This window comes from Lissotriton helveticus, chromosome 2_2, assembly GCF_964261635.1.
Source record: "Lissotriton helveticus chromosome 2_2, aLisHel1.1, whole genome shotgun sequence".
Classification (NCBI taxonomy): domain Eukaryota; kingdom Metazoa; phylum Chordata; class Amphibia; order Caudata; family Salamandridae; genus Lissotriton; species Lissotriton helveticus.
Window position 1 is genome coordinate 386,058,363 of NC_136060.1, and position 26,117 is coordinate 386,084,479.

Consider the following 26,117-nt stretch of genomic DNA (forward strand, 5'->3'; position numbering starts at 1 on the left):
TTCAATAGGTAAAAGATGTTTCCGGTTTCGATGGACATTACCATCAGTTTATTGCTTCTCTGGGACGTTGACATCACCGTGAGGAAGATGGTGAGGAACCAATATGCATTTATTGTGTGTCCAGATGAAATCTTCAGCGCTGAACTCACTGACTGTATCCAGAAGGGAATTTGCTGTGCCCATGGTGAGAAGAACCTCTGGTGAGGAATCGCTCACCGGAGTTTGTTGGTTCAATTTTATTGTAAAAAATGAAGCACTTTTATTGTAACCGGTTTATGAAATAAGTGGTGGAGTTTCATATTGGTGTTCTTTGGGGAAGGAGTGCACATTTTTATTTTGGTTGCATGTGTGTACTGGAACTGATAATACTACAGTTAGATAGTATCTTTAATGGTTGAGATGTTCAGTTGTTTTAATGTATGTACTGGAACTGATAATACTACAGTTAGATAGTAACTTTAATGGTTGAGGTGTTTAGTCGTTTTAATTTTGCATGTGTGTATTGGAGCTTATAATACTACAGTTAGATAGTATCTTTAATGGAGGGAGCCATTTTATGCTCAACGTTGGTTGAGGTGCTCCGTTTTTAATTCAAATTTCTGGTGACTTAGTTTCTTTAATGGAATGAGCCATTCATATGCTCAACTATGGTTGAGGTGCTCCGTTTTCATTTCAAGATGTGTGTTTGCAGTTACATTCTTTTAGTTGTTCAGGGGACTTATTGAATGTGTACGTTGTGAGGAGTTCTAGGTGCTTCTCTGTTTTATGTTTTAGGTTTGCATTTAATGATGAACCTTGTTTTACAAATTTCAATGTTTTGAAGGGTTTAATGCTTTTCTGGACCACTTATGTGCTCTAATGTTTTTAGAGGAGTTCAGTTTGTTGGATGTTTAAAGAACCACAGGTGTTCGCTATGTTTCATTTGTAGAACCCCAGGGGTTCGCTATCTTTTATGCTTAGAGAGCCGCAGATTGCTCATTTGTAGAACCACTCGTGCTCGCTATCTTTTATCTATTTATTGAACCACAAAGTGCTCTAAGGTTTAGAGGTGTTCAAATTGTTGGGTGTTTAAAGAGCCGTGATTGCTCATTGATATGAATTATTTTTATGATCTAATGTTTTAGAGAAATTCGCATTTAATTTGTCAAATCCACTAATTTCCATTCTGATGGATTTTGTACCTTGTGGGTGACTGTATTTTCTTTCGTACTTTCACCATTTGAAGTTCTATCTCTTTTACTTTACCAGTATTTTTATTGTATATGTGCTGTATGTTCTTTTATCTATTTTTCTTATCTTGTTTTATTTTGTCAAGGGGGAAGATGTGTTGCATCCTGCTTTTATTTCTTCTCTGTCCTTATTTAGTGTTTGTCATTACTTGCTCAGCAGGCATCTATGATGTCACAGAGTGTTCCAATTGTATATGCTTGGAAGCAGGGACAGTTACATCTGAGGCTGAGCTGGAGTCCATCTGCTCCTGGTGGGGTTTCTATTATTGGATCTACTTTATTCTATTTTATCTACACGACCTGAATCTTATCTTCAATAAACCTAATCTGTTTAATATACTGGACTTAAAGGCATCAATTTGTTACAATACCACTAAGTGGCTAATGCGGGCAAAGGGTCAAGAGATTCCCCCAGACGTGGACAGGGCTCAATGTAAACCCAAAGTGCTCTTCTCTATTGTAGTGGGGTTGAGCACCCTTAGGCATAACGCAGAGGAGTGTAAGACATTGGTTATGCACACAGTAATTAATGACCCACGTCTCAAAAAGGAGTTCCACTCCAATTTTAGAAAAATAAGCTTCTTTCAAGACCAAGAAATACTTCAAAAGGTAAGTAAGTTTTTCAAGAAAAATACTTTTCACTTTAAAAAGTGGGCTCTTAGTGCAATTTTCAGGCTTTGCAATGTTAACCTGTAGGTGGAAAACACAATAGCGGTTTTGCAGGTAAGTATACAACTTACAGTCTTGGTTTTCAGGATGAAAAATCACCACCAGAAAAGGTTCAGGTAAGTATCAAATCTGCACCTCCAGCGGCACAGGGGTGGCCAGGTGCAAGGTTCTAACTCGGGATCTGGTGCCAATGTTATCCATTGGAGATAGGTGGTACTCTAAGAGATGCTGCTCACCGGTGAGTAAAGCGGTTTGGTCTCTGGGGGTTAGAGTAAGGAAGGGGGGGGGCACAAGCCAACACGAATCTTACACCCTCAGCAGCACAGGGGCGGTCAGGTGCAGAGTGCCAACACAGCGTCAAACGTCCAATGCAAGTAAATGGGATTGTTTGGTTCTGCAAGAAGGCTGCATGCTCTAGCCAGGAGGGCGGCCGAAGGAAACCCACAGCTGCCCAGGAAAGTAGAGATGATGGGGGCATAGGGACACAGTTGGTCGCGTTCCCCAAGGCCCCAGGCCCAGGAGCTTTGGGTGCAGGGGTGTCCTCATGTCTAGGACAAGTCTTACCAGGTAGGTTGTGGGGGGGGGGGGGGGGGGTTAGTCTTAGAGTTAAGGCTGAAAGTGCACCGGGTGGACTCTTACTCTGAAGTGCTGGGCAACCTTCACAGGATCGGAAGCCGCTTGGATCGACCGTGGCCATCTGGGGCAGAGATGGGTCCGGCAGTTTTTTGTTCTTTAAAGTTGGTTTCTTCTGAACAGGTCCGCTGTCCTCTGGAGATCTTGATCTTTGTCGAAGGCAGGCAGACCTCCTAAGGCTTTGGAAGTCACTGGGCTGCATGACAGTCTTATGGTGCAAGATCATCGAGGGCTGCAGGCATGCCGGTTGGGCTGGGGCCAAGTCATTTGGCTTCTGTAGTCTTCTCTGCTTGTGCGACACTGTAGTCTTCGGCTCTTCTTAGGTAGTCCGGAATCTGATTTCGGGGTCTGAGGGAGCCACCTATATACTAGATTTAGGGGCATTACAGGGGAGTAACGGGGACCACTGGATTCCTTACCTGGGATGTCTACACGGACTATTATGCCACCCTCCTGCGGGGAGAGGGGGTGCCAGCCCTAACCCCGATTGAATAAGTCCTACCATCTTCAAGATGGTGAGCACCTGATAATCGGCTTAACTTCACCTCTAGCACCTGAGGGGTGGAGTTGGCGAAGGGGGGTATACCTACTCTAGTTTATTTTCTCACCAGTTCTACCCCCAAACGTGGGGGTTTTGAACCAGGGGCGGCCATCTGCTGCTAGCAATAGAGGTTGGGGTTGCATTACAAAGGCGGCAGGCCCTTGAAGCTTCCCCCTCGAGCACTGTGCTCATCCTGGGAGAGGTGGTGTCCGCTGCCCAAGAAGGATTCTATTTCTGGCCTCGGAGAGAAGGAGCTCTCGACCCAGGAGTCCAAAAACTTGTCTGATAGTGGCAGCCTGCCTAAAGCCAGTCTGAACGTCACCAGGGTTGGCAGATTTTCAGGGGGCACCTCTGTTCCCCCTGAGTACATGTTTTAAAAAATCCAACACGGTCATCAGTGTGGGTTTATTAAGTAGAGTTGCTCGATACCAAACGCTCCTGGGTTCAGTGAAGCCATCATGGTGCTGGGGAACTGGAGTGGCTTTCCTGGCACTTACAATATTAAGGAAAATACTTAAATATTGTAGGGGAATGAGCAGATACAGGGGTTACAAAACGAATGGCTTGTAAGACCTGCTACATGGGCAACTTACCTATTCCTTAAGTACCCTGCCCAGTCCCCATGCCCTAGGTACCAAGCGTACTATTTACTAGGGACTTGCAGTGGGTCTGAAGTTGTGCCAATCATGGTGCAGTTTTGGGAAGGAGCACTGGCACTGGGGACCTGGTTGGGAGGGACTATGTGCACTTACAACCGTCATTTTCCAGGCAAAAAGTGGAGGGGCTAGCCATGACAAGAGGCACTTTCTCACAACCCTGATGCAAGCCAAGATTTCCCTGTATAGTAGTCTGACCCACTGCAGAAATGTCAGGCCGAAGCCTAAATTTTGTAGGATTACAAATAGATTCAAGGCCTTTCTCAGCGACCAGGGCCAGCAGTATTGCTGGCTACTATACTCAATCTCTCCAGGACAGACAGCCAAATAAGTGTCTTAAATTATGTCTGGTGGATCTGTAGGGCATAAATCCTGACTGATCTGGAGTGAACACCGTGTCCACTAATCTGACCCGTCTGTTTGCCAACACTTTTGCCTCTTCGTTGAGGAGTGAAATTAGCCTATACAAGGCACACACCGCAGGCAGCCATATGCCCCACTCTCTGGCTTCACCGTACATGGCCCATGGGGGTGGGCACTCTGCATGATTTCATGCACATAAAGAAGCTCCACCAAGAAGCTGTTGGGACCCACGGACCTCCTTCCCTTAAGTTGGGCTAGGACTTCGGATATCTCCCTCTCCATAGACTATCTTGCATTGTCCCTAGGTTGCAGCTCTGGGATGTTCCGGATGAAGCCATCCATATCGCCCTGAATGTCCCCAAGCCGTGTTTGATATATCTGTTCCAAGTACTCCGGGAACGTCTATGCGATGTTGTCTGGCATATCTCTCATTCCCTTACCCATTCTGGATACTCTATAGGTCCACCTGTTTTCCCCCTTCCCTTCTGGCCAGCCATGCCAGCATCTTCCCTCCCCTTGCCTTCGTCTGCTCTGCATATGCCTGTACTGTGACCTAGCCTCGCTCTGTCAGGTATCAATATTAACCCCTAAAGGTCTTCTCCTGTTGAGCTTGTGTCAGGGTGGGATTCATCACATATTCTCCTCACCAGGTGCTCCTCCAGGTCTGTGCTGTCCTGTCCCTCTCGCTTTCCTTTTTTCCCACATGTGCTATCAAATGACCCTAACAGCACAGTTTTGTAGGCTTCCCGCATTGTAACATGGGAGGGCACTACCCCTGCTTTCTTAAAAATGTCAGTGGCCCGTTGCACCTACTGTCTTGTGTTCCAGTCTGTGAACTCCCAGGGATTCTGTCTCCTTCCCACCCTTGTTCATCCCTGGCCCAAGTATAGGGTCGGTGGGGAGTGGGTGAGCAGCAAGACATCCACGGAGCCGGCACCTGGTCCATGCCGCCACCACCTGCAGGGCTCCTGCGTTCCTCCTTTAGTTAGAGCCTTCATCTCCTCCTGCACTGGGAGCTGTAGCTGCTGCCATTGTGGAATGCCGTGGCCATACCAGCACCTGGGCCGATCTCCCCGTCTCTGCCTCCCTCTCTGCCTGTCTGGTGAACCAGGATTGCTTCCTCCGTGCCGCCATTCGTCTGAATTCATTCTGCTAGGCCACGCCCTTGACAAAACTTTTTTTAACTACTAACCCATTTAAGACCACCTCTGCTCTTATCGGCCCTCTCCAGTACAGTTTGGTACTCCTCAGACAGTTCACGCTGGACTTTTCCCATTGGAACAGACAAGGGCTGATTTGGCAAATAGCTGGGTCTAATCTCAGGTGGCTTTGTGGGCAAAACATAACGTGTTTGTATGCTACCCCAATCGATTGCCAGTGTTTAGACTATTTAAACTTTAGTTTTGCTGATATACAAACCGAAAACATTAGGCTCTTGATAATTCCTCTCTCAGTTAAAATAAATAGCATTTCACCCACAAAATGACCTCACTGGTTCTCAAAGCAAAACAAAGTGCTCCTTTTTTTTTTGTCATCCAGGGGCTGTCCTAATAGTGTGATTTATAAAGCACATAGCTATCATTTGCAGTGTCCCAGCACTAGGAAACTGACGCAATGGAAGAAAGGTTGCCCAGTCCTGTGCCCCCTATAGGCTCAATATGGATACCTCTATACTGCCACCAATCCACCCATATCTTATGTTTTTGGGGACATCCCCATGCCACATAAATGGATCGTTCAAAGATCATGCAGCGATCCAAGCATTTGTTCTACCTCCAAGAACGCCACGCTCTGGCAATATCCCTTTTAGCTACAAGGCCTAACCAGAGCAGAGCCTGCTGGTACCTATTGCTGTCCATATTGATTCTTATGTGAAAAAGAATGACCTTCTGGTCTCTGGGAATAGCCCAATCAAACGCCTCCTCCAAACGCCTCCGTTCCAAAAGGGGACTAGACATATACTAGACCAGGTGGTATGTATATAGTCCTCCCTCTCAATATGATGCCATAAGCTGTCTGCCGTGGCAGTTGCATCCATCTTCTAAAGCCGTTCCCTCATATAGTAAGCTTGGTGTAAATATTTTAATTGCATGGCCCTAAACTTGGGAGGTAATTATAGCTTCTCGGGCGTAGGTGAAGTCCTCCTGTCAGTCATTTTGCCTTGGGGGGGATCCATGTCCTGTTCCCTTGTCTTCAGCAACCTACCAAAAGAAACTGGCGACTTAACCATCAGAGATCTATACACTTGCCATATTTTTTTTAATTGTTTTTTTTTACACTTACAACATATGACAAGTAACATGTATTCTTCATCGCATTGTACATGCAGGGGTGACAGCCCATGTGGCTTATCTGCTGGTTGTACAGTCTGATCGTAGAGCACTTAAGCTTGGACGTCCCTGCAACTCTACAGTCCCACATATAACATATACTCTTTGGCGTTTTGTGCTAGGGGTAACAGTCAGGCTGGTTGGAGTGAAACAAAATATATGCATGATCTGCCCCCTGTCCAGTAGTTTACTCTGAAAGAAGAAGATAGAGGGGGGAAAAGAGAGAAGAGTTTAGACGCTAACACCGGGGAGATCCTGTTTTTCGATGGGGTCAACCAGAGGGTGTGTCTCTCCTGCTCGCTAAGTGCGGTGTCTAGTTGTGGTTCCCAGTATCTGGTTGTCTTATCGTTAAGCTTAGAGGAGCTGGGGCCAGAGTAGTTTGTACATGTGGGACACCTGGTGGCCCACTTTGTTCAGATTCTCCGTACATGGGATTGAGGGTTTGTGTCTTGCTTTCTTTGATTTAGTTAGGGTTGTTCTGATTTTGAGGAAGTTGTAGAGTTCTATGTCTTGTAGGTTATGTCGTATTTTTAGCGTGTTGAAGGTGTAAGGGATTCCCCCTTCCTCCAACTGGGCTGGGTATGAGAACCCTAGTTTTTTGCAGGAGTCTATGGCTAGGGGTTTTCCCCCTATATTTTATATTGGAGTTTGCCCACAGTGATTCCCAGTTAGAGTTTTTAATGCTGTGTTCCAGTTTTTTATCTACCTTAAGTAGGGCGTATGTAGTGTTTTTCAGTATAGGGCTATTCTTTTGTTTCTGTTTGCTCGCGGTGAGAAGTGTTATACGGTCGATTTAGTTTAGTATGGCTTTCTCAATCCTAAGCCAGACCGGAGTGTATTCTTGGTTAGGCAAGATCCAGTGCATTCCCTTTCTCGCTATAAATGCAGTCTGAAATGTTCTGCAGTCTGCCAGGTTTAGACCCCCTAGTTTCTTATCTAGTTTTAGTTTTTTCAGACTTATCCTTGGTTTTTTTGTCTTGCCATAGGAATTTGTTTAACATTTTGTCTGTTTTACGGTGGAATTAGTCTGTGAGTGTAAGGGGGAGCATTCCCGCCAGGTAGTTGATCACCTGGGTGATCATCATCTTTATTGTGTCTATCCTCCCCCACAATGTAATGAATTTGGGTGACCAGGATTCCAGGAGCCTTTTTATCTTTTCTAAGGTTAGTTTCTCGTTTTGGTCGTGTGGTCCTGAGGTTTTTGCTGAACTGGATCCCTACATACTTGATGAACCCGGGTTGTCAGACTAGTCCTGAGTTGTCTATTACTTCTCTGGTGGTGTGGACGTTAAGTGGCATGCATTCTGACTTGTCTCTGTTTAGTTTGTAGCCGGAGTGGGCTGAGTATTTACCTATGGTGTTCATAAGGGCAGTGATGGAGATTATGAGTATGTCATCCGTATACACTGCAAGTTTGGCTGTGGTCTCGTTGATGGTGACTTCCAACATATCTCTATTGGCTACAATATCTCTGATCAGGGGTTCCAGTGCAAGTAGAAACAGCGCTGGGGACAGGGGGCACCCCTGTCTTGTCCCCCGTTGAAGGGCGAATTTATCTGAGACTGCCCCATTGATAGCTATCTGGGCACTGGGGTTTGCGTACAGTGCCATCACCTTCCTCATATACTTATCTCCCAGGTTGTACGCCTGCATGCACTGTTCTAGGAACGCTTTCTCTGCGTCTAGCGTGATTGCCACCTCCGGCTTATCAGACTTGGAGGACTGTTCGAGAACATGGCACAGGAGTCCTGTGTTATTATGAGACATGCATGTCTTCAGGAAGCCTACTTGCGAGTTGCTTATCAGTTGAGGGAGTACCGTGTTGAGCCTTGCTGCTAGGATTTTGGCATATATTTTGCAGTCTGTGTTAAGTGAGATGGGTCTGTAGTTTTGGGGCCGTTGCGTGTCCTTGCCTTCCTTGGGGATAACTATTATGTTTGCTTCCGTCATGGACTTTGACACCACTCCCTCCCCCTTGCAGTGGTTAAAGACTTTTTTCATAGTTGGGAGTAGGTGTTCGAAAGCCATCTGGACCTGGCGCCTTATTATCTTTAAGAGAGTTAATCGCCATCTCTATTTCGGCTGCGCTTATCTCCCGTCCTAGTGTCAGTGCCTCCTCGTTTGTTATCTTGGGACGGTTCAGTCTGTCCAGGTAGTCGGTGCAACCATCCTGGTCTAGTGTTTCATCCCTTTTGGTAGAACTCACCAAACGTACGTAGGATGTCCTTGTGCTGAGTGTGCGTGGTGTTGTGTGCGTCAGTGATGGATGAGATGGTGTTGTCTTTGTTGGTGCTTCAGGTATGACGCTAAGATTTTCCCTGCCTTGTTTGCCCCGCATAGGTTAATCTGTTTGTATTTGTTTATCCATAGCCCAGCCCATTCACTATGGATTTTGTTGTATTCGTATTTTTTTTCCGTCAACTCTTTTAAGGTGTTGAAATTCCTGGTGTGAGCCAGAGATTAGGATGTAGTCTATTCTACTGTAGGAGTTGTGCGGGTTGGAGTAAAAGGTGTAGTCTCTGGTGTCAGGATGTTGTAGTTGCCAAGGGTCCTTCAGGTTAAATCTATTGCATATATTCTTTAGAACGCTGTTTGAGGCTGGGGGGAGGGCGTGGGTCTGCGACTGTCTGTCCAGGGTGTAATCTAGTGGTAGGTTAAAGTCCCCTGCCAGCACTGTCTTATCGTTTTGGGTGCTTGCTTCCAGTCTCCTCGAGACTCCCTCCCAGTATGCGGTGTCATCAGTATTTGGGGCATATGTGTTCACTACCAGGATGGTTTCGCTCCCTCTTTTCAGTTGTGTTATTAGTAGTCTCCCTGCCTCATCGTGTTGATCTTCGATGGTTATCTTTGAGTTTTTATTTATCAGCGTGATTACTCCTCGCTTCTTCCCTATCGCCGGTGAGCAGGCTACCTGTCCTATCCATCTTGCCCTGCCTCTTGCGGAGTCCTCCAGGGAGAGCTTGGTTTCTTGTAGCAGTAGTATGTCCCCTTTGTCCTTAGCTAGGTAGTCTAGGATCTTTTTCCTCTTGACCGGGTGGTTGAGTGCCTTCACGTTGAGGGAGACTATTTTTAGGTTTGCTAGCAAGGAGGAGCTGTTAATCTGTGTCATTGCTTATAGTGTGTGAGCGTCACATTTCTTCTCCCTCTTCCCCTTATGGGGGGTTTTGCACAAGTCCTTTTGTTTTGCTAGTGTTTCTTATGGAGGTCATGTGCTCTCCTTAGGATTCCTCTCACTGGTTTCGGACCTTCTCCCCTCATTCCTTTTTCTCGTGGACTTGCTTTTATGTGTGGCTGTAGCGAGCAGGGTGTGGATAGGTTTGGAAATAGAGGGATGTGTCAGAGTAGATAAGAGCAACAGACTGTTCAAACAAGACTAACTAGATGAACAAGACAGACGACCCCGGAAAAGAGCCCAACAGACAATACAATACAGACATAAAGGACAGGCCCCCGCACCCCCCCCCCCCCCCCGAACTAAACCATTGTGTTTTTTGATGTGCGAAGGCAAGATCCCTACGCCCCCCCCCCCTCCCCCTCCCCCGGGATACATATGTTCGTTACTGCTCTTCTACCTTTACTTGTCGTTATACTTATACACTTAACCGAGACAAGAAAGGGGGAAAGTGATTATTGGTGGTTCTGCTTAGCATATGCCTCTACAGTACTACCCATATTTTATGATCAGCCAGGTCTTCCAGCCAGACCTGGCTTCCAGTGGGCTGTTGTCTGGAAGGTCCTACTAGTTTGTTATATAAGGTAAGAGAGCTGAGTGATGAGCTGTGGGTATTGAAAGAACTTGGATCTGTGGTCATAATGGTCTAATTGTGTTACAATTGGCAGACACTGTAGCACTCCTGTAAGTCCATAGTAAATGGTACCCCTGGTACCTAGGGCATGGGTACTAAAGAGGGTCCCTAAGGGCTGCAGCATTCTAAGAGTCCCGCCCTACAAACTGCATGCAGACTGCCATTGCAGCCTGCGTGACATGGTGCAAACCAGTGTAGGGAAATACGACATAGAACACTCACTGTGTGCAATGCCAAAGTCATTGCATATAAAATATGCAAGTCACCCCTGCAGCAGGCTGTAGAGCCCTGAGGGAGGGTGCGTTATTTTGTATGTGAGGACATATCTGCATGAGCAGATACATCCCTGAGATGTCTAGTTCCAGTACTAGATATTGGAAGTGAACAGGGAAGCCATATTAAGGTATGTACTGGGCACTGGTCATTAAGAGTTGCCCAGCTACATAATGTCTTCACTGAAATCTATGGTGTTCGGTATCAAACACCTTGTTTTAATAAATCCATACTGATTCCATTATTTCATTTATTATGACAAGCACACTTAGAGGTGCCCCCTGAACCCTACTCGTCTTCTAGTGTGCTGGCTGGTATCATCCATCCTGCCACCACAGACTAGTTTCTGACCCTCTATAGGTAGCCAGCGCTCTCGGGTCAGGAAACAATACCTGCTCCGGGGAAAGTGTTATCACCTCCTCCCGCAGGATGGTTAGTGAATCTGCATACCAAGACCAGAGGCTTCTAAGCTTCTGCTGCCTTTGATATGCGACCCTGGCTTCCTCCTCACCTGAAGAATGCCACACCCTGCCCTGAGGCCCATTTGGCACCTGGACAGGTGGGAAATTAGCTATGAAGTAGACTTGTTGCACCTCCAGGCTAGTCACACCTCCAGGCTAGTCACACCTCCAGGCTAGTCACACCCCCAAGGTGGGCTACCTTATGTGCTCTCGCTTGCTGAAAACAGAGCAAAATTGCTTTCACACACAAGGAGTTGCTTTTTTAGCAGCTCCGTGTGCGTGAAAGCAATGCGGGCTCCCGTAGGAGGTGGGAAGCTGGCAGGGGCATTGAGGCTCCCCCGGCGGTCCTAAACAGTTGTCAGTTGGTGCCACGGGTGGGACCAGGCCACCCGCAATAGAGGTCTAGCCCTGGGGGTATGGGGTCCCCGGGGCTTAAATCAGCCCGGGGATGGAGCCGCACGCCTAGGAAAGGGGGGGGGGGGGCGCATATCCCACCCTCCCCCAAAGAAAAAAGGCCTGGCCCCAGGGGCTGAGGTCTCCAGGGCTGAAACCGGCCAGGGAGGGTGGGCTTCACTGCCCCCATCCTCTGATGAATAAAAAAAAGGAAAAAATGGAGTCCCGCTCCCTTACACCACCACCCTGCAAATGCGCCTCCTGGTGCACAATTTGTTGGAGAATGAAGTCCCCTTGGCTGTAGAGAATCCTTGGGGGCAAACACGCGCTCCTGTTACCTCAAATATGTCCCAAACAGCAGGATTGCTGAGATGTCCAAGGAGGCCACACCCCCTTGCTCCATCACTCTGCAAACTCGTCTCCTGGTGTATTGCCGGTTGGCGGATGGAGTCCCCTTGGCTCATGAGGGTTCTTTGGGGGAGGCCAATAAGCACTCCTGTTACCCCCAGTAAGACGCACAGGACGATAGTGCTGAGAGGACTTCGGAGGCCACTCCCCCTTTCTCCACCACTCTGCAAACGTGCCTCGTGGCGCATTGCTGATTGGGGAATAAAGTCCTCTTGGATGCTGAGCCCAGAAGCCCTCTTGTTACCTCCAGTAAGCCTGACACAGCAGGATTCCTGAGAGCTGGTAGGAGGCCCTGCCCCCTTTCTCCACCACTCTGCAAACACAACTACTAGTTAAAAACCATAGAAATTTGCTCAAAAACACAAAGGCTACAGGGTCTTTATAGTTGGGGAAATAGAATTAAAGAAGCCTTAGAAAATCAGTCAAAACCAAAGGGTACATGGACATTCAAGTTAGGCTCAGATTTCACTTGTACAAAACCAGTGAAATTCAGCTGTTTGTTAGCTAAGAAACCAATACCTTATGCAACCGCAATGCACTGCTTATAACCTCACATATTACATCACTCGTGACATGGTCCGTGACATCACTGATGGCCTCCACAGAACCACTCACACCCCCATACAACCTCTCATGCCCACTCGCATATACCCATTCACAGACCCATACAGTACTCGCTCAACCACTCACTCCTCCATAGAGCCACTTATGTACCCAACCACTCACACAACCAGTCGCTCACCCATACATCTACTCGCACATCCATACAGCTACACACCCACATATCCACCTAGTCACTCCCACACCCATACAGCCTCTTAACACACACATATATACATACATAGGTGTGTGTGTGTGTGTGTGTGTGTGTGTGTGTGTGTGTGTGTGTTTTCTGAAATTACAATAAAAGTATGATGCTTTACCAAAAACTTTACCCTTTTATCTGCACTTTCCTGTAATCACACATTACCACAATCTGCAGATTTCAGAATGTTTGGTTTTCAAGGCACTTACCTTCTTCCAGAATATAGCAATATTAATCTACTATCCGGTCTCCCGAAGTCCACCCCAGCAGCATTAAAATACTCGTGCTCCACCCTGGAGGAGTACTGTAGCAATAAATTGCATTACTTTTTTTCAATCACCCATCACAGGTCATTTGTAGATCTGGATTGTTTTCAGAATTAGCTGCATGTTTGACCAGACCTTTCATCCTAGTGTTCTCTACACAAAAATCGGAATACAGCATGCTTTGGATGATCCTCTAATCGCAAAAAAGATGCTAATTAATCTCTAAACAGAAGATCTCTAAGAAGCCCATGTCTGTCTTATCTTCCATAACGTTTCTTAGAAGTATCGCCCACTACTGTATCTTCTCTGGCTTCTGCTGCTTTATTTGTGTTGTTTCTTGTAAAGTGATAGTGTCTTGGTGCTTTGACAATAAATGGCTGTAATAAATATAAAAGGAACAATTGACAGCATCAAGTGAATTAATCAACACAGAAAATTATTTCATTGGCCACATTTTAGTGCAATACTTGAAACGACTAAACTAATTTTGTAGTGAGATTTAATATTCTTATTGAAGGTTGTAGTAGAACCCAATTTAAATATTTGCTTCTTCTAACTCCTTTCTCATTCACGGAAAAATAAAATTACTTTGACAATGTTTTGAAATGCACATTTTATAAAATTAAAATTTAGGGTGTGAGCAGCAAAATATATATACATAGTCTTCCCTAAGTCAGTCTGATTATGGTGTTTCAAATTTAAACTCCTTGGTTGTCAGTGCTTATTTGTTAATGTTTAATTTTTTTAATGTATTTGTTAGCACCTCTCAAAGGGATACCAAAGCAAGCTCCATTTAGGAGTCCCACAACACCGAGTGTTTTCAGTCCTGCTGCAAACCGAACCCCAGTAGCACCTTCAAGAACACCTATGCGGAAAGAAAGAGGCGTAAAGGTAAATTTTAGTGATCTTGTCTGGGCTATAGCATTTTGAAATGGTACCTCAAATTGATGGATAAACACCCTTCTTCGACTATTCCTAGCTTTTTTTCCATTTTTAGTCTGTGATGTGGTTTGGGGTGCACAAAGGTGACTAGATAAATGTCAATCCATAAAATGTCTTACCCTCAGCCTTTCCATTTTAGTAAATGGAAGTTCTAATACTAGTATTTCTGCTTGTGTATGTTATTGGATGGAATACTCAGCCTTGCAATTTACAAACCACTGTATTCTAGTGTGACTAAGTACTACAACTGGTGTACCTGCCTTTGTCTTTATAGCTGCTGGATATCTCTGAGCTGGATATGGTTGGTGCTGGTCGTGAGGCTAAAAGGAGACGAAAGACTTTAGGTTAGTAAATCATGCTTTGACCACCACTTAAAACAAAATCTGAAGGTCAAACCTGTGCATAGAATTGATGTCCGATAATTTCTGCAAAGCTCATTGATTCTGCCTTTTATTGTCACTGCAAGTCCTATTCCTGAACAGGATCTTGATTGTAATTTAACACATTTGTTTTGCACCCGATTTTCAGCTAAACCCCATAACTTACCAGTCCATCTGTATTCAAGTGTTTCTAGTGTATCTATGTACATCAGTGTATCTAAATTAACAATGTACATTTTAAGTAGAACTTAACTCTGTGCTTCATTTTTAACTTGAACAGATCCAGAGGTTGTGGAAAAACCTGTCAAAGAGGAAACGGTTGTTGAAAATCCAACACCAGATTATGCTGCTGGCCTTGTCTCCACCCAGGTATGGCTTTATCCTGTTGTAAAACAATGAGTTGTACTGCTTATTTGGAATACCTGCACACTGATGTGACAGAATTTTGGCGCCCTTCGTTACTCTTGTAACGCGAAGTGGCAGCCAAATACCACCAATCGCCCTGTGGCTGAATTTTTATTTTCTTGTACACGCTCCAAAATTGTAACTTAAGTGAGATTTGACATTTCCTAGCATAATTTTCAGTTGCTAGCAAGACATCTAGTGAGATATTTCCAACTCAGGCGGTCGCAACTGGTCATGGACAGAAGACTGCAGCAAGAGTAGAAAATCTACTCGAGCGGCAGTGAAATCAATTTTAGTAGCTGCTGCGCTCTGGCAATCTGCCATGTGCCAATCACTCTTATTTGTTTTTTAGCGCAGAACGCACTCGTGCTGCTCAATCACAGCGTAAGCAATGCACAGTGCCTATTTCCACCTGTCTGCAGAATCTCAAAGATTCTTTTGTAATTCCACAGAATTCCGTGGTGTCACATTTCGGGAGTTCCGCCCACCCCGAATAGAAATCCACATCGAGGATATTGATTGATAAAAAAACTGTATTTTAAATTCTATTGAGTAAAATTCAATGAAGTTTGCTTGATATTTACCAGAACATGGGACAGTTAACTCCAGCACATTTTATTTCCATCATACTGCTTCACAACTTCCCAGCTGCTTTCTAGCCCTGCTGTTAAACAGGTTAGGCGAAAATGCCATATAAAAAGATAGGACAATGGTTTCTACTCTAGCAGTGAAGCCTGAATGCTGTATGTATTGGGCAATCTAATTTTGCAATGTTATGCTTTGAGTATCTCACAGGAAAGCATTGGTGCTGAAAGTAGTAGACCCTCCTTGTATTCTCCAAAATATTGCTTCCCCTGCATTGGATCTTTCATAGATTTGTAGGAGTTCAGTTGTTGAGGGGCAGCCTTGAGAGTCCATAGGTACATTTCTAGACAACAGACACCATGTGAAAGCCCACTCATTTAACACAGTAGTTCTTGTAGTGAATTTGGCTCAATAGGCCTGCACTGTGGTGAAGGCCTTTAGAAGGCAATTTTCCCAGACGTCACAACAACTTAAACTTAGAATTTACATTTTTTCTAATAAAGCACCCCTATAGTATTTGTCTTTTAATAAAGCCAACTAGAATGATCAGGTAGCTCTTAACTATGTTTGACTGAAGGTACCATTTAATTCCCCTCCAAACGCAAAAACTAGTCAGGAATTTGTACATATTGGTATTGACTTAATGTGAGGATTTGATGCTGCTCCTTTTAACCCCTTCGACGCTCATGACGAGCTGGGCTCGTCATGAGGTAGCCTCCTCGCACGCTCATGACGAGCCCAGCTCGTCATGAATAATGGGTTTTTAAAAATCTCAGCACTCGAGCAGAATTCCGCTAGCGCTCATGCGGTTAAGGAATGAAACGGCTTCTTTGTCCCATAATACATAGTAAAATCAGGAACATAATTGTGCTATGTATAGCAGTGATTCCTTTACAGAGTTGTGCCAGTTATAGGATTATTTTGTCTCCTACCGGTTAGGAATGCCTTTTTTAGATCACTGTGTTCTATTATGTTTTTTCACTGGTCCAGAAGTAGTCCCTTATCTTTGGACTGAGGAGCCTTACCTCGGCTGCCTTTTTTCATTTTGTCATTGTGCTGGCTCACTAAGGGTTTTTGTGATGGGAACTGTTGGAAAGGCATAGGTTTTGTCTTACAACTCCATGCCATTAAGTGTGGCCTTCTGTCAAAAAGTACCATGTACCTCATTGAGAAATAGCTACTTCAGGATACCACTGTGATAAAAGGGCCAGTGGAGATTATTCAGCCTCCTAATATGGGAATAACAAATCGGGAGTGGGGAGGTGGGGGAATAGTCTTTCCTGCTCCCCTTTGGTGTCTAGGTCACTTGTTACATTGCTTCTACTCTGCAAAGCCTCAAACTGGCCAGTCCACATAAGCAGTCTCATAGCTGCTGTTGGCATCTACTTCTAAAGTACTTTATTGCAGAGCATGGCAAAAAGAAAATGTCTGTCAATGGGGCATGAGGATCCTGTAACAGGGGGCTCAGTCCTCTGTGGTGATGTTTTCTTCTCAATAAGCTTGTCCTCTCGTACCTCAGTAGCTGCAGACACAACCTTTGGAAGTACATCCACCCATATATTTCTTCGACCAGAGGCTTTGGCGCCTCAGGGAGGAAGGGCCTGTAGAAGGTATGCACTTTAAAGGCGCATCTCCTCCTGGACATTGAATTCATACAAGATAGAATAGTGTCATCAGCAAGTGGCGCTGGATGAAAGAAAACCTTGCAGTATTGATCTGAAAGACACAAGTTAGTGATAGATTCCTTACCTCAGCATCGATGGAAGCTTGCGCCACTATGCCTATTAGCTTCGTATCACAGAAGCCCTGACCGGTTAACATACGAAGAACGTACTTTCAAGCAGTTGGGACCTACACCTTCTGTTACTACTGTCCGTCGCCTTACTGTGAAGGAAACCTCAACACTTGGGTGTGACAAGAATATATCTATTTCCTGTCAATTTCCAACATATGGAATCCCTGAGGAGTAGTCTTATTTAGTACTTACTTGAAAACCTTTGGAATCACCGACCTCGCTCCCCTCTACTTCCTAAAACATTTCCCTCTACCTATTGGGACAATCTATGCTCTTCCGGTGCGACGCTCACTGGACTTTTACTTTTGGATGCTCTGTGTACTTGGGTTCGACACTGGAAGCCCCTGCTATAACCTATTAGCCCTGACGAAGTTCCCGCGGCACGGGGGAACGAACCACGTTGGCTGTGTGCCGCTGTTTGTTTTCAAAGAAACTCAATAAAAAAGAACATTCAAAGAACCTATATCTTCTTGATTTGTCCATGTAGTGCACCTTCCCTCTGTCTCAAATTCTTATTGTTAATAGGCATCTCTCAGCAGCACGTGCTAGAAGTTGTTGCACTCAAAGTAAATATTTTTTTAAACTAAGTGAAGTGATTGTGCTTGACCTGGGTCAGCTGCTGTGTTCTTATGATGTTCATGTTTGTCTCTACTGCCTGGAGCGCGACCATGACTCCCGGTCCTGTCTGGACTGTAGGGCTAAGGCCCTGAGGAAACGATGCTGGAAGTTGTTCGACGTTTGGCCCTCGTGCCGTTACAGATCCAGGTGTCATTCCCGTGATCGCTCGCGGAGTCGTCACCACCACTCCTCCTCCCCTTCCGATTCGGGTAAGAAACGGCACAAAAAGAAGTCGAAGAAGCGTTTTTGCTCTCCGTCCCCCCGTCGGTTCCTGGATGCAGACGAGGGGGACAGGGGCTCCGCCCCTGCGGCTCCTTTGGAGCCTGGGAGTCCCGCGGCCTACCCGCCTTACCCGGGTCCGTCGGCGACTCCTGCACAAATATAAGAATTCCTTGCTGCCATGGACCACCTTTTTAGGCCTCAGGCTCCCGCCGGTGTGCCTTCAGGTCCCGTGTCCGGATCCTGCTGGTCCGTCGACTCCTTCGGCGAATCCAGCCCCGGCGCCGCCAGTGGCTCCAGCCCTGGCGCCGCACGATCCTGCACCCCTGGCTCTGGCCTTTGCGCCAAAAGGTCCCATGCTACCGGCTCCGCCCTCGGTTCTGCTGGCAGCGCCGCAGTGGATACCGCTGGTTCCGCCTCTGCCCCGGTTCCCGGAGGGTTTTGTCCCCACCTGGGATCCAAATTCCTGCCCTGCCGCCGAGGCCTGTGCCTTCGAGGCTGGCGGAGGAGGATGACTGGGAAGGGTTTGAGGACCCGCTTGCTAGTCAGTGTGATTCTGAGCAGGATGGGTGGATGACTTGGGAGGAGGCTGGGGGCCTAGATGGCTCCTCTGATCCGGGGCTTGCCTCTCCCCGCCCACTATGGATGAAGGTGCCTCGTATACTTGGTGCTCTGTTGGGCTGCTAGGGTCCGTAACCTCTATCTCTCCACAGTGACCCGGAAGACAAACCTCCTCACTGAGGTGCTCCAGCCGGCGTCCACTTCTTTGGAGCCGCTGCTGCCCTTTAATGATGCCCACACTGAAGTCTTGTTGGGCACTTGGTTACGGCCTGCCACGGGGTCCCCTGTAGATAAGAACGTCGCCAGGCGTCATCGCCCCGCGCCGGGTGACGCTGCCTTTCGGACCACTCCTCCTACACCCGAAAGTCTGGTCATTCAGGCTTCTACGTCCCAGAGTGCTTTTCCCACGGCTCCGCCAGATAAGGACTCTTAAGAGATTGGAGAAGTTTGGCAAGCGGTTGTTCTCTTCGGCCAGCTTAGGACTGCGGTCAAAACACCGCATGCCTTCTGGGCCGCTATTCCCGCGCGGTGTGGGATTCCGTGGCTGAGGTGTTGCCTCGGTACCTGGAGGTCCAGACTGTGCTGTCTCAGGGTGTGGCTGAGGGTAAGGACGCAGCTAGATTCGCCATTCATTGTGGCTTGGACACCGCGGACTCCCTTGGTAGGGCAATTTCCACGATCGTGGCGTTGCGGTGTCATGCCTGGCTGAGATCCACTGGGTTCTCCCTGGACGTTCAGAGCTCACTCATGGACATGCCTTTTGACGGCACTTGCCTGTTTAGTGATAAGGCCGACACAGCACTGGAGCGTTTTAAGGACTCTCAAGCTACAGCCAAGTCCTTGGCCTTTCCACCACGCGACGGGCCACGTCCACATTTTATTCCTTTTGTGGCAGAGGCACCCCTGGTCGTTCGTTCAGCCAGAAGCCTGCGCAGAACCAGACTCAGCTGGGCCGTGGGCACGGCTGCCGCTGTGGCTCCAGGGGCCGGCGTGAGGTTCAGTCCACCTCCGCCCCGCGACGTCTACCTCGAATCCTTCCTAGTCTGCGCTTCGGGTAGCATCCCACGCCAGTGGGTGGCATGATTCGCCATCACCTTCCCCATTGGCGCTCTGTCACTTCTGACAAGTGAGTGTTGCAGCTTGTCCGGAGGGGCTACTCCCTCCCCTTCGAGTCTACCCCCCTCCCCCCGGCCATGCCTCCTCAGTTCCACCGCATGTCGGGGGGATCACTTTGCGCTTATCGAACAGGAAGTCACGGCCTTCTTGGCCAAGGGAGCCATTGAGCGCGTTCCTGGGCCAGAAGTAGGACGTGGTGGTTATTCCCACTACTTTCTGGTCCCCAAGAAGTATAAAGGGGGCTTGCGCCCCATCTTGTACCTCTGGGACGTCAATCGCTTCTTCCGGAAGGAGAAGTTCAAGGTGTTGACTCTGGCTCAGGTCTTGGCTGCCCTCGACCCTGGAGACTGGATTGTAGCGTTAGACTTGCAGGACGCATATTTTCACATTCCCGTCCTGCCGGCCCACCGGCGTTACCTGCGGTTCACGGTAGGCCAGGAGCATTTTCAGTTTGCTGTGCTCCCCTTCGGCCTTACCAATGCCCCTCGGGTGTTCACGAAAGTGATGGCGGTGGACGCAGCTCATCTGTGCAGGTCAGAGGTGTCAGTCTTCCCCTACCTTGACGACTGGTTGTTGAAGGTGGGCTCGCCCCAGGCAATCGTCACCCACCTTCAGACTACGGCCGACCTCCTGCACTTGCTGGAGTTTTCCATCAATGTGCCGAAGTCGCACTTGAGTGCCTCTCAGAAGCTCCCCTTCATCGGAGCGGTTCTGGATTCTATGCAGTTTCAGGTCTATCCTCCTGAGCAGCAAGTCCGGGATATTCAGGCAATGATTCTGATCTTTCAGCCTCTATCCCGGGTTTTAGTCGGGATGACCCTACGGGTCCTGGGCCTGATGGCCTCCTGCATCCTTCTGGTAAAGCATGCCAGATGGCATATGCGGGCTCTGCAGTGGGACCTGAAGTTCCAGTGGGCACAGCATCAGGGCAACCTGTCCGATCACGTCCAGATCTCAGAGGGCACTGCACAGCAATTCCGGTGATGGTTCACGAATCGTGATTGAGTCAATGGCCGATCCCTCTCCTTCCCCAACCAGAGCGCACAGTGGTGACAGATGCATCCCTCCTGGGATGGGGAGGCCACTTGGGAGAGGCGGAGATCAGAGGCCTCTGGTCTTTGGCGGAGTCCCAGCTCCATATCAACCTTTTTGGAGCTTCGGGCGATCTTGCTTGCACTGACAGCATTCCTTCCCTCTGTCCGGGGGAGTGTGGTGCAGGTGTTCACGGACACCACCACCACTGTGTGGTACTGCAACAAACAGGGCGGGGTGGGGTCGTGGACCCTATTAAAGTCAAGTAGCGGTTGGTGCACAGCCTATGGTTTTGTCTTATTAGTCTTTGGTCAACTAGCGTTTATCTGGTTTGGGTGCTCCTTTTAAGTGTTGTGTCCGTCCCTGCACGTCGGTGTAGTATTAAACATATGTAGTGCTACCAGCAATTTGGGAGCCTCTTTATGTAGGGCACACCTTTGATTCCAATGATTGGACTCCACTCAATTTTGTATGAATTCATTTATTTCTCCATAATTTTATTTGAAGATTTATTCATTTTGTATCATATTTCCCATTTGATGGTAACAAATTAGAAATTCTTCTCTTTTTATATGTAGCTCCGATGCATTTCGGGCATATTTGCCCTTCTTCCGGGAGCTCTGTGAACACAAGGATATAGCATAGGTATGTAATGTCAAAACATCATTCAATATGTACATTTATCCAAGAACCTTGTGGTACTATCATGTCTAGTGAATCGTGCCTATGTGTGAACAAACACCTGTTATGTGAAAAACCTTAACCCGGTAGGTCAAGTGTCGGTAAAAAACGCTTACGTGTTGTCAGTCATCTCGTGCGTACTCTGTAACAAATATAAAGCGTGTAAGAGACTGCATCGATGTGCAGTGCGATTACGGCGTAACACGTTAAAAAACCTATTGAAAATATCGGAAAAGCTATGCAGCGTCTTGCCGACTTACTTGAGAATTCTGTGATGGTCTTTTAGACGTGGGTTCCGTGACTCGCCATTATCGCCATTGGGTCAGGTAGTGTTACGGGGCGCGTCCCTTAATAAAAGTAAATGACGGACTAGAATCGGGTTTAGGGTGTGAAGCTAGACAACGGACTGTGTTCAGTTACTAGCACTTCTATGTGTGAATAAAGTTAGACAATATCGAGTGTGAAAAAGTGTTGATCTAGTAAACGTGTGAGACATATAGGTAATCTACCCACAAGCATTCATTTGCAGATGCATCATTATCCAAACAGGGTTAAACAATTACAGATGGCAAGCATATTCCATCCTGTCGTTCAATCCAAACGGCTTCATCGAAATAAGTATGTAAATCCAGGTGTTTTTCCTTTGTAGCATAAATTTGGTATTGTCTCTTCCTTCCTTTTTAGGTTTCGCTGGAGGGCGGAGCTCTTAGCTCCGCCTCCAGAGAAATCTCTTGATTCCAGTAAGGAAAATGGAAAACGCCCCCCTGTCCCATTGGCTAGCTCCATAAATGGAGGCTAGCCATTGGAACAGACATCTGTCCGTCAAGGCCGGACCAGATTCGGGGGCGTTCCCGAGATTTTTTCCCAGGGCGGAGTTACGTAGTCTGTCCATTCCCGCCCCCTCCGTGTGCCTCTCCCGCCCCCTCCCGCCGTCCGTGTCCTCTCCCGCCCCCTCCCGTCGTCCGTGTCCTCTCCCGCCCCCTCCCGCCGTCCGTGTCCACTCCCGCCCCCTCCCGCCGTCCGTGTCCACTCCCGCCCCCTCCCGCCGTCCGTGTCCACTCCCGCCCCCTCCCGCCGTCCGTGTCCACTCCCGCCCCCTCCCGCCGTCCGTGTCCACTCCCGCCCCCTCCCGCCGTCCATGGATTTACACAGTTCTACCTATGCTCTTTCTTTGTCTCGGTAGCCTTTTGAAATGTAGTTGTATTAACATTAAAGGTACATTCTTAGTGGGCATTATGCAAAATTGAGTGAAACATGACATGGGTAATCCTTACATCGGTTTAGTAATATAACTGCAAATGTTCTTCTTCAAATGGCTGTGAAAGGTTACATTCTTTACATATGCTCTAGTGTTTTGTTATCATTCATGGGGGCTGCTGTTATGAGAAAGCAAGGAGGAGACGTGCATGGATTCCACGTTTCTAATACGTCAAGCTCTTTAATAGGCGGAACCAAATCAGGGAGCATCCAAGATGGCCACTGTGTTTACACGACCAGACACTATACCCTTTCGAATACATTTCCTGCAAACAATGAAGGGGGGGGGGAGGTCAGAGCCGCGACTAGACTCTATGGTTAAGGAGACGCTCTGGCTTCACTGGTTTTCCTCAGAGCTCACTCGTCAAACCTCGTTGGTTGTGTGGTGGAGTTCCTTCTTCGACGGAAGTGACGTCGGCGAGGAAACGGCCTCCGGTGACATTTTTCGGAGCAGTTTTTCGGAAGGGAACCGGTGCGTGGGGAGTCATGAGCTGAGGCCTGTCGGTGGCAGAGACCAATGCTCCATGTGGCGCCTCAGGTGAGAGGGGGCTGGGCCACGTCGTCCGAAGAGGCAACTGAAGGGCAGGCTCTGGGCGGCCCGGGTGCTCAACACTCCGGCCCCAACCAGTTTTGGAATCCCATTTTAGAAGTAGGTGGGATAATGCCGTTGTGGGATGTGGAGCAGGAAACCTTGTTTAAATGAGCCAATGCTTAGCAGTATTTCAAACATCATGGTTTTGAGTCCATTCATAGCGGTCGATTCTTCCTCCGCCAGTGTAGTGTACTAGATGAACCAGGCATCCAAAAATAACCAGCGCCAAATTGTAGCTGACCAAAAAATGTGTGCTACTCCACTAATGCTATAGGTGTATCGTCACTAGCCTGATCTCGTCGCTTAACTTCATGCTGGATGCCTCAGGCCATTTTGTTTGCTTGTCTGTTTAGACGGGTCGATTTATTTATCTTTGTTCACGGCGGCAATCGTAAGGGTGCACTGAAAAAGTTATTTGATCTGCTCGGTGTTTTGTTTAATCCAGTATTTAATGCATCTTGTCTTTGGATGCGATATGTAGATGGACGAAATGTATGCACTTGTATAGTGCTTCGTCCACAGGCAGAGGAGTACTGTATTAGGATAACAGGCGAAGGCGAATGAGTGATTGGAGGAGCGTTGCTGCTGCATTCACTCACCGTGGGGGTGTGATGCAGTAAGGGCTGCCATACCCCACGACAAACTGGATAGCCTGACGTTGGCATGAGTATGCTTGTCTGTATTTAGGCTGAGCCGGAAAGGTGGTGTCTATTGATCAAGAGACAGACAGCAGATGCGTTTAATGCAATGCAAGAATGTTGGGAATATGCAAGAATGTTGGGAATATTGTCGGAGAAGAAGCGGCTTTGGAACTGTAGAACCAAGTTCGAGTCCCTGTGACATTCAACATCCTGTGATGGTAGAGCACAATTTCCTCTGTAAGATAGATATATTAATGGGACTTTGACATCGAGACGGTGGAGTGGCCGATATAGGGGCATTCCCCTTTAAAGTGAATTGACCCCGTGAAATAAAACATGCACGTGGGCTCCTTGATACTCCAACCCTGTGGTTACTTTGCTTCCGCTGACCTTCATCCCCGTCTGTCCGTCGTGTTTTGCATGCGGCACTTAATTATTGCTGCAACTGTGTAATGATGCGATTACGCCGTATTGATCCAAAAAGGTTTAATGCAGTATAATGAAGGGACAGGCGAAAGCCTGGCGACACAGCTTCCACTCCAGGACGCAAAACATTTTAACTAAGATACACAACAAACTGTGAGGGTGTGCTCCTTTAAAGTGAGGTACACACAGGCACTTCTGCTTTTTGCGCACACGTGCATTTACAGCTTGGGTAGGCCCTCGTTGTCTGCACCTATGCATCTCGAGCAGTGAAGCACGCATTGGAGCACAGATGGCGGCAATATACTGATATGCAGTATGCTGCTGCTGTCATATTTGGTGTTTGCAGACTCAATCATACCCGGGGTGGTGGTTGGGAGGGGGCATGGGGGGCTAACAGGGCTATGACCCAAGTCCCCGTTATGCCAATACATACACCAACAAGCATTTACAATGCAACGGTTTCGCCTTTGGAAAAGTTTGAGCTATTGGCATTGTAAATGACAACATTTGTATTTGTGTTGGTTTTGAAAACAGATAAATAAATGGCATTGTCCTTTACATTGCCAATCGCTCTAACTTTTCCAAAGGCGAAACCGTTGCATTGTAAATGCTTGTTGATTATGGTCTCCAAAATAATGAACTTCAATTGAGAAATGTGGTGTTGGTGATCATTCAAACGTACGTCAATCGATGATTTATCGTTTTTTGTTCTTATGTTAGACTTATGTTCATTGATCTGAGTCTTAATTTTCCTCTCGATTTTACCGACATATACCTGGCCGCATGGGCATTTGATCATATAGATGACGTTCATAGTGTCACATGTTGCGTTAACTTTTAACTTGATGTTAAATCCTTTCATCGGATGAGTAATCATATTTCCTTTCATCACGTTGTTGCAGTTATTGCAATTGGCACATGGGCGAGTTCCCTTATACTCCTGTGTTTCCTCTGTTTTTGTCGTCAAGATCTCTCTGATGTTTTTATTCCTGGTATATGCGAAGATGGGTGGATCCTTAAAGATTGAGTTAAAATCTGGTTCCAGAGTCACGATAGGCCAATGTCTAAGGATCTTTTTGAAATTAGAACTCAATGTAGAGTATTTCGATACTAACACCATCCTGGTGTTTTCACGTCTTTCTGTTCTCTTTAATACATTTTCCCTGGGAATCTTCATCACCTGATCCTGGGTTTGTTCTAACAAAGTTCTAGGATATCCTCTCCGGGTGAATCTGTTACTTATCTCTTTGACTCGCATAATTGCTTGTTTATCGTTCGATACTATTCGTTTAGCTCGTACCATTTGTGAGTATGGTAAAAATCTTTTTAGTGAAGGTTGATAAACTTGAGAAATGAAGGGTGTTGTTTCGGTCAGTTTGTTTACGGAATAAATCCGTTTCAATGCCAGTAGGTGTCAATGTGATCTGTATATCCAAAAAGGTGATTTGTTTGTCTTGAATGTCCCACGTGAATTGGATGCGGTCATTTGTCTTGTTCAATTTTTCTAAAGCTGTTTGTAGCTGGTCTCTCGTATTGTTCCATATGATAAATACATCGTCTATGTATCGTACCATGATTTCTATGTTGTTCATCACTCTGAGTCTGTGTAAATGTTTTCTTCATATTGCTTCATGTAAACATTAGCATATGTGGGTGCGGCGCAATTGCCCATCGAGGCCCCCGATAGTTGCAGGTACCATGTCTGGTTGTATTCAAAATAACTGATACAGTGTGTAAACTATCAGTTCCATAAGAAATTTCTGCATAGCTGGTTCGATGTCTGAATTCAATATCGCTGTTTCCATCGCTTCTATACCCCCGGCGTGTGGGATAGAGGTGTATAATGCTTGCACATCCGCCGTGCATAATAGTAACTCCTTGGTGCCGTCCAATTGTATGGACGATAGTTTTAGCAGAAAGTCTGTAGTGTCTTTTATGTAGCTAGTCATAGTTTTTACCATAGGCTGTAAGTATTTGTCCAAAAATGTTCCTACCGTTTCATGTAGGGATCCTCTGGTGGATACAATTGGTCTG

General features: G+C 46.9%; 1 protein-coding gene across 2 annotated transcripts in view; it reads left to right on the plus strand.

Annotated features, from left to right (window-relative positions):
- NELFA (negative elongation factor complex member A) overlaps positions 1-26,117 on the plus strand; it is a 649,181-nt gene that overhangs the window by 547,485 nt on the left and 75,579 nt on the right. For both annotated transcript variants that reach the window (XM_078678606.1, XM_078678605.1), the window contains exons 5-7: positions 13,594-13,724; positions 14,050-14,119; positions 14,436-14,524. In XM_078678606.1, the coding sequence (XP_078534732.1) occupies positions 13,594-13,724; positions 14,050-14,119; positions 14,436-14,524 (290 nt within the window). The remainder of the gene's footprint in view (positions 1-13,593; positions 13,725-14,049; positions 14,120-14,435; positions 14,525-26,117) is intronic.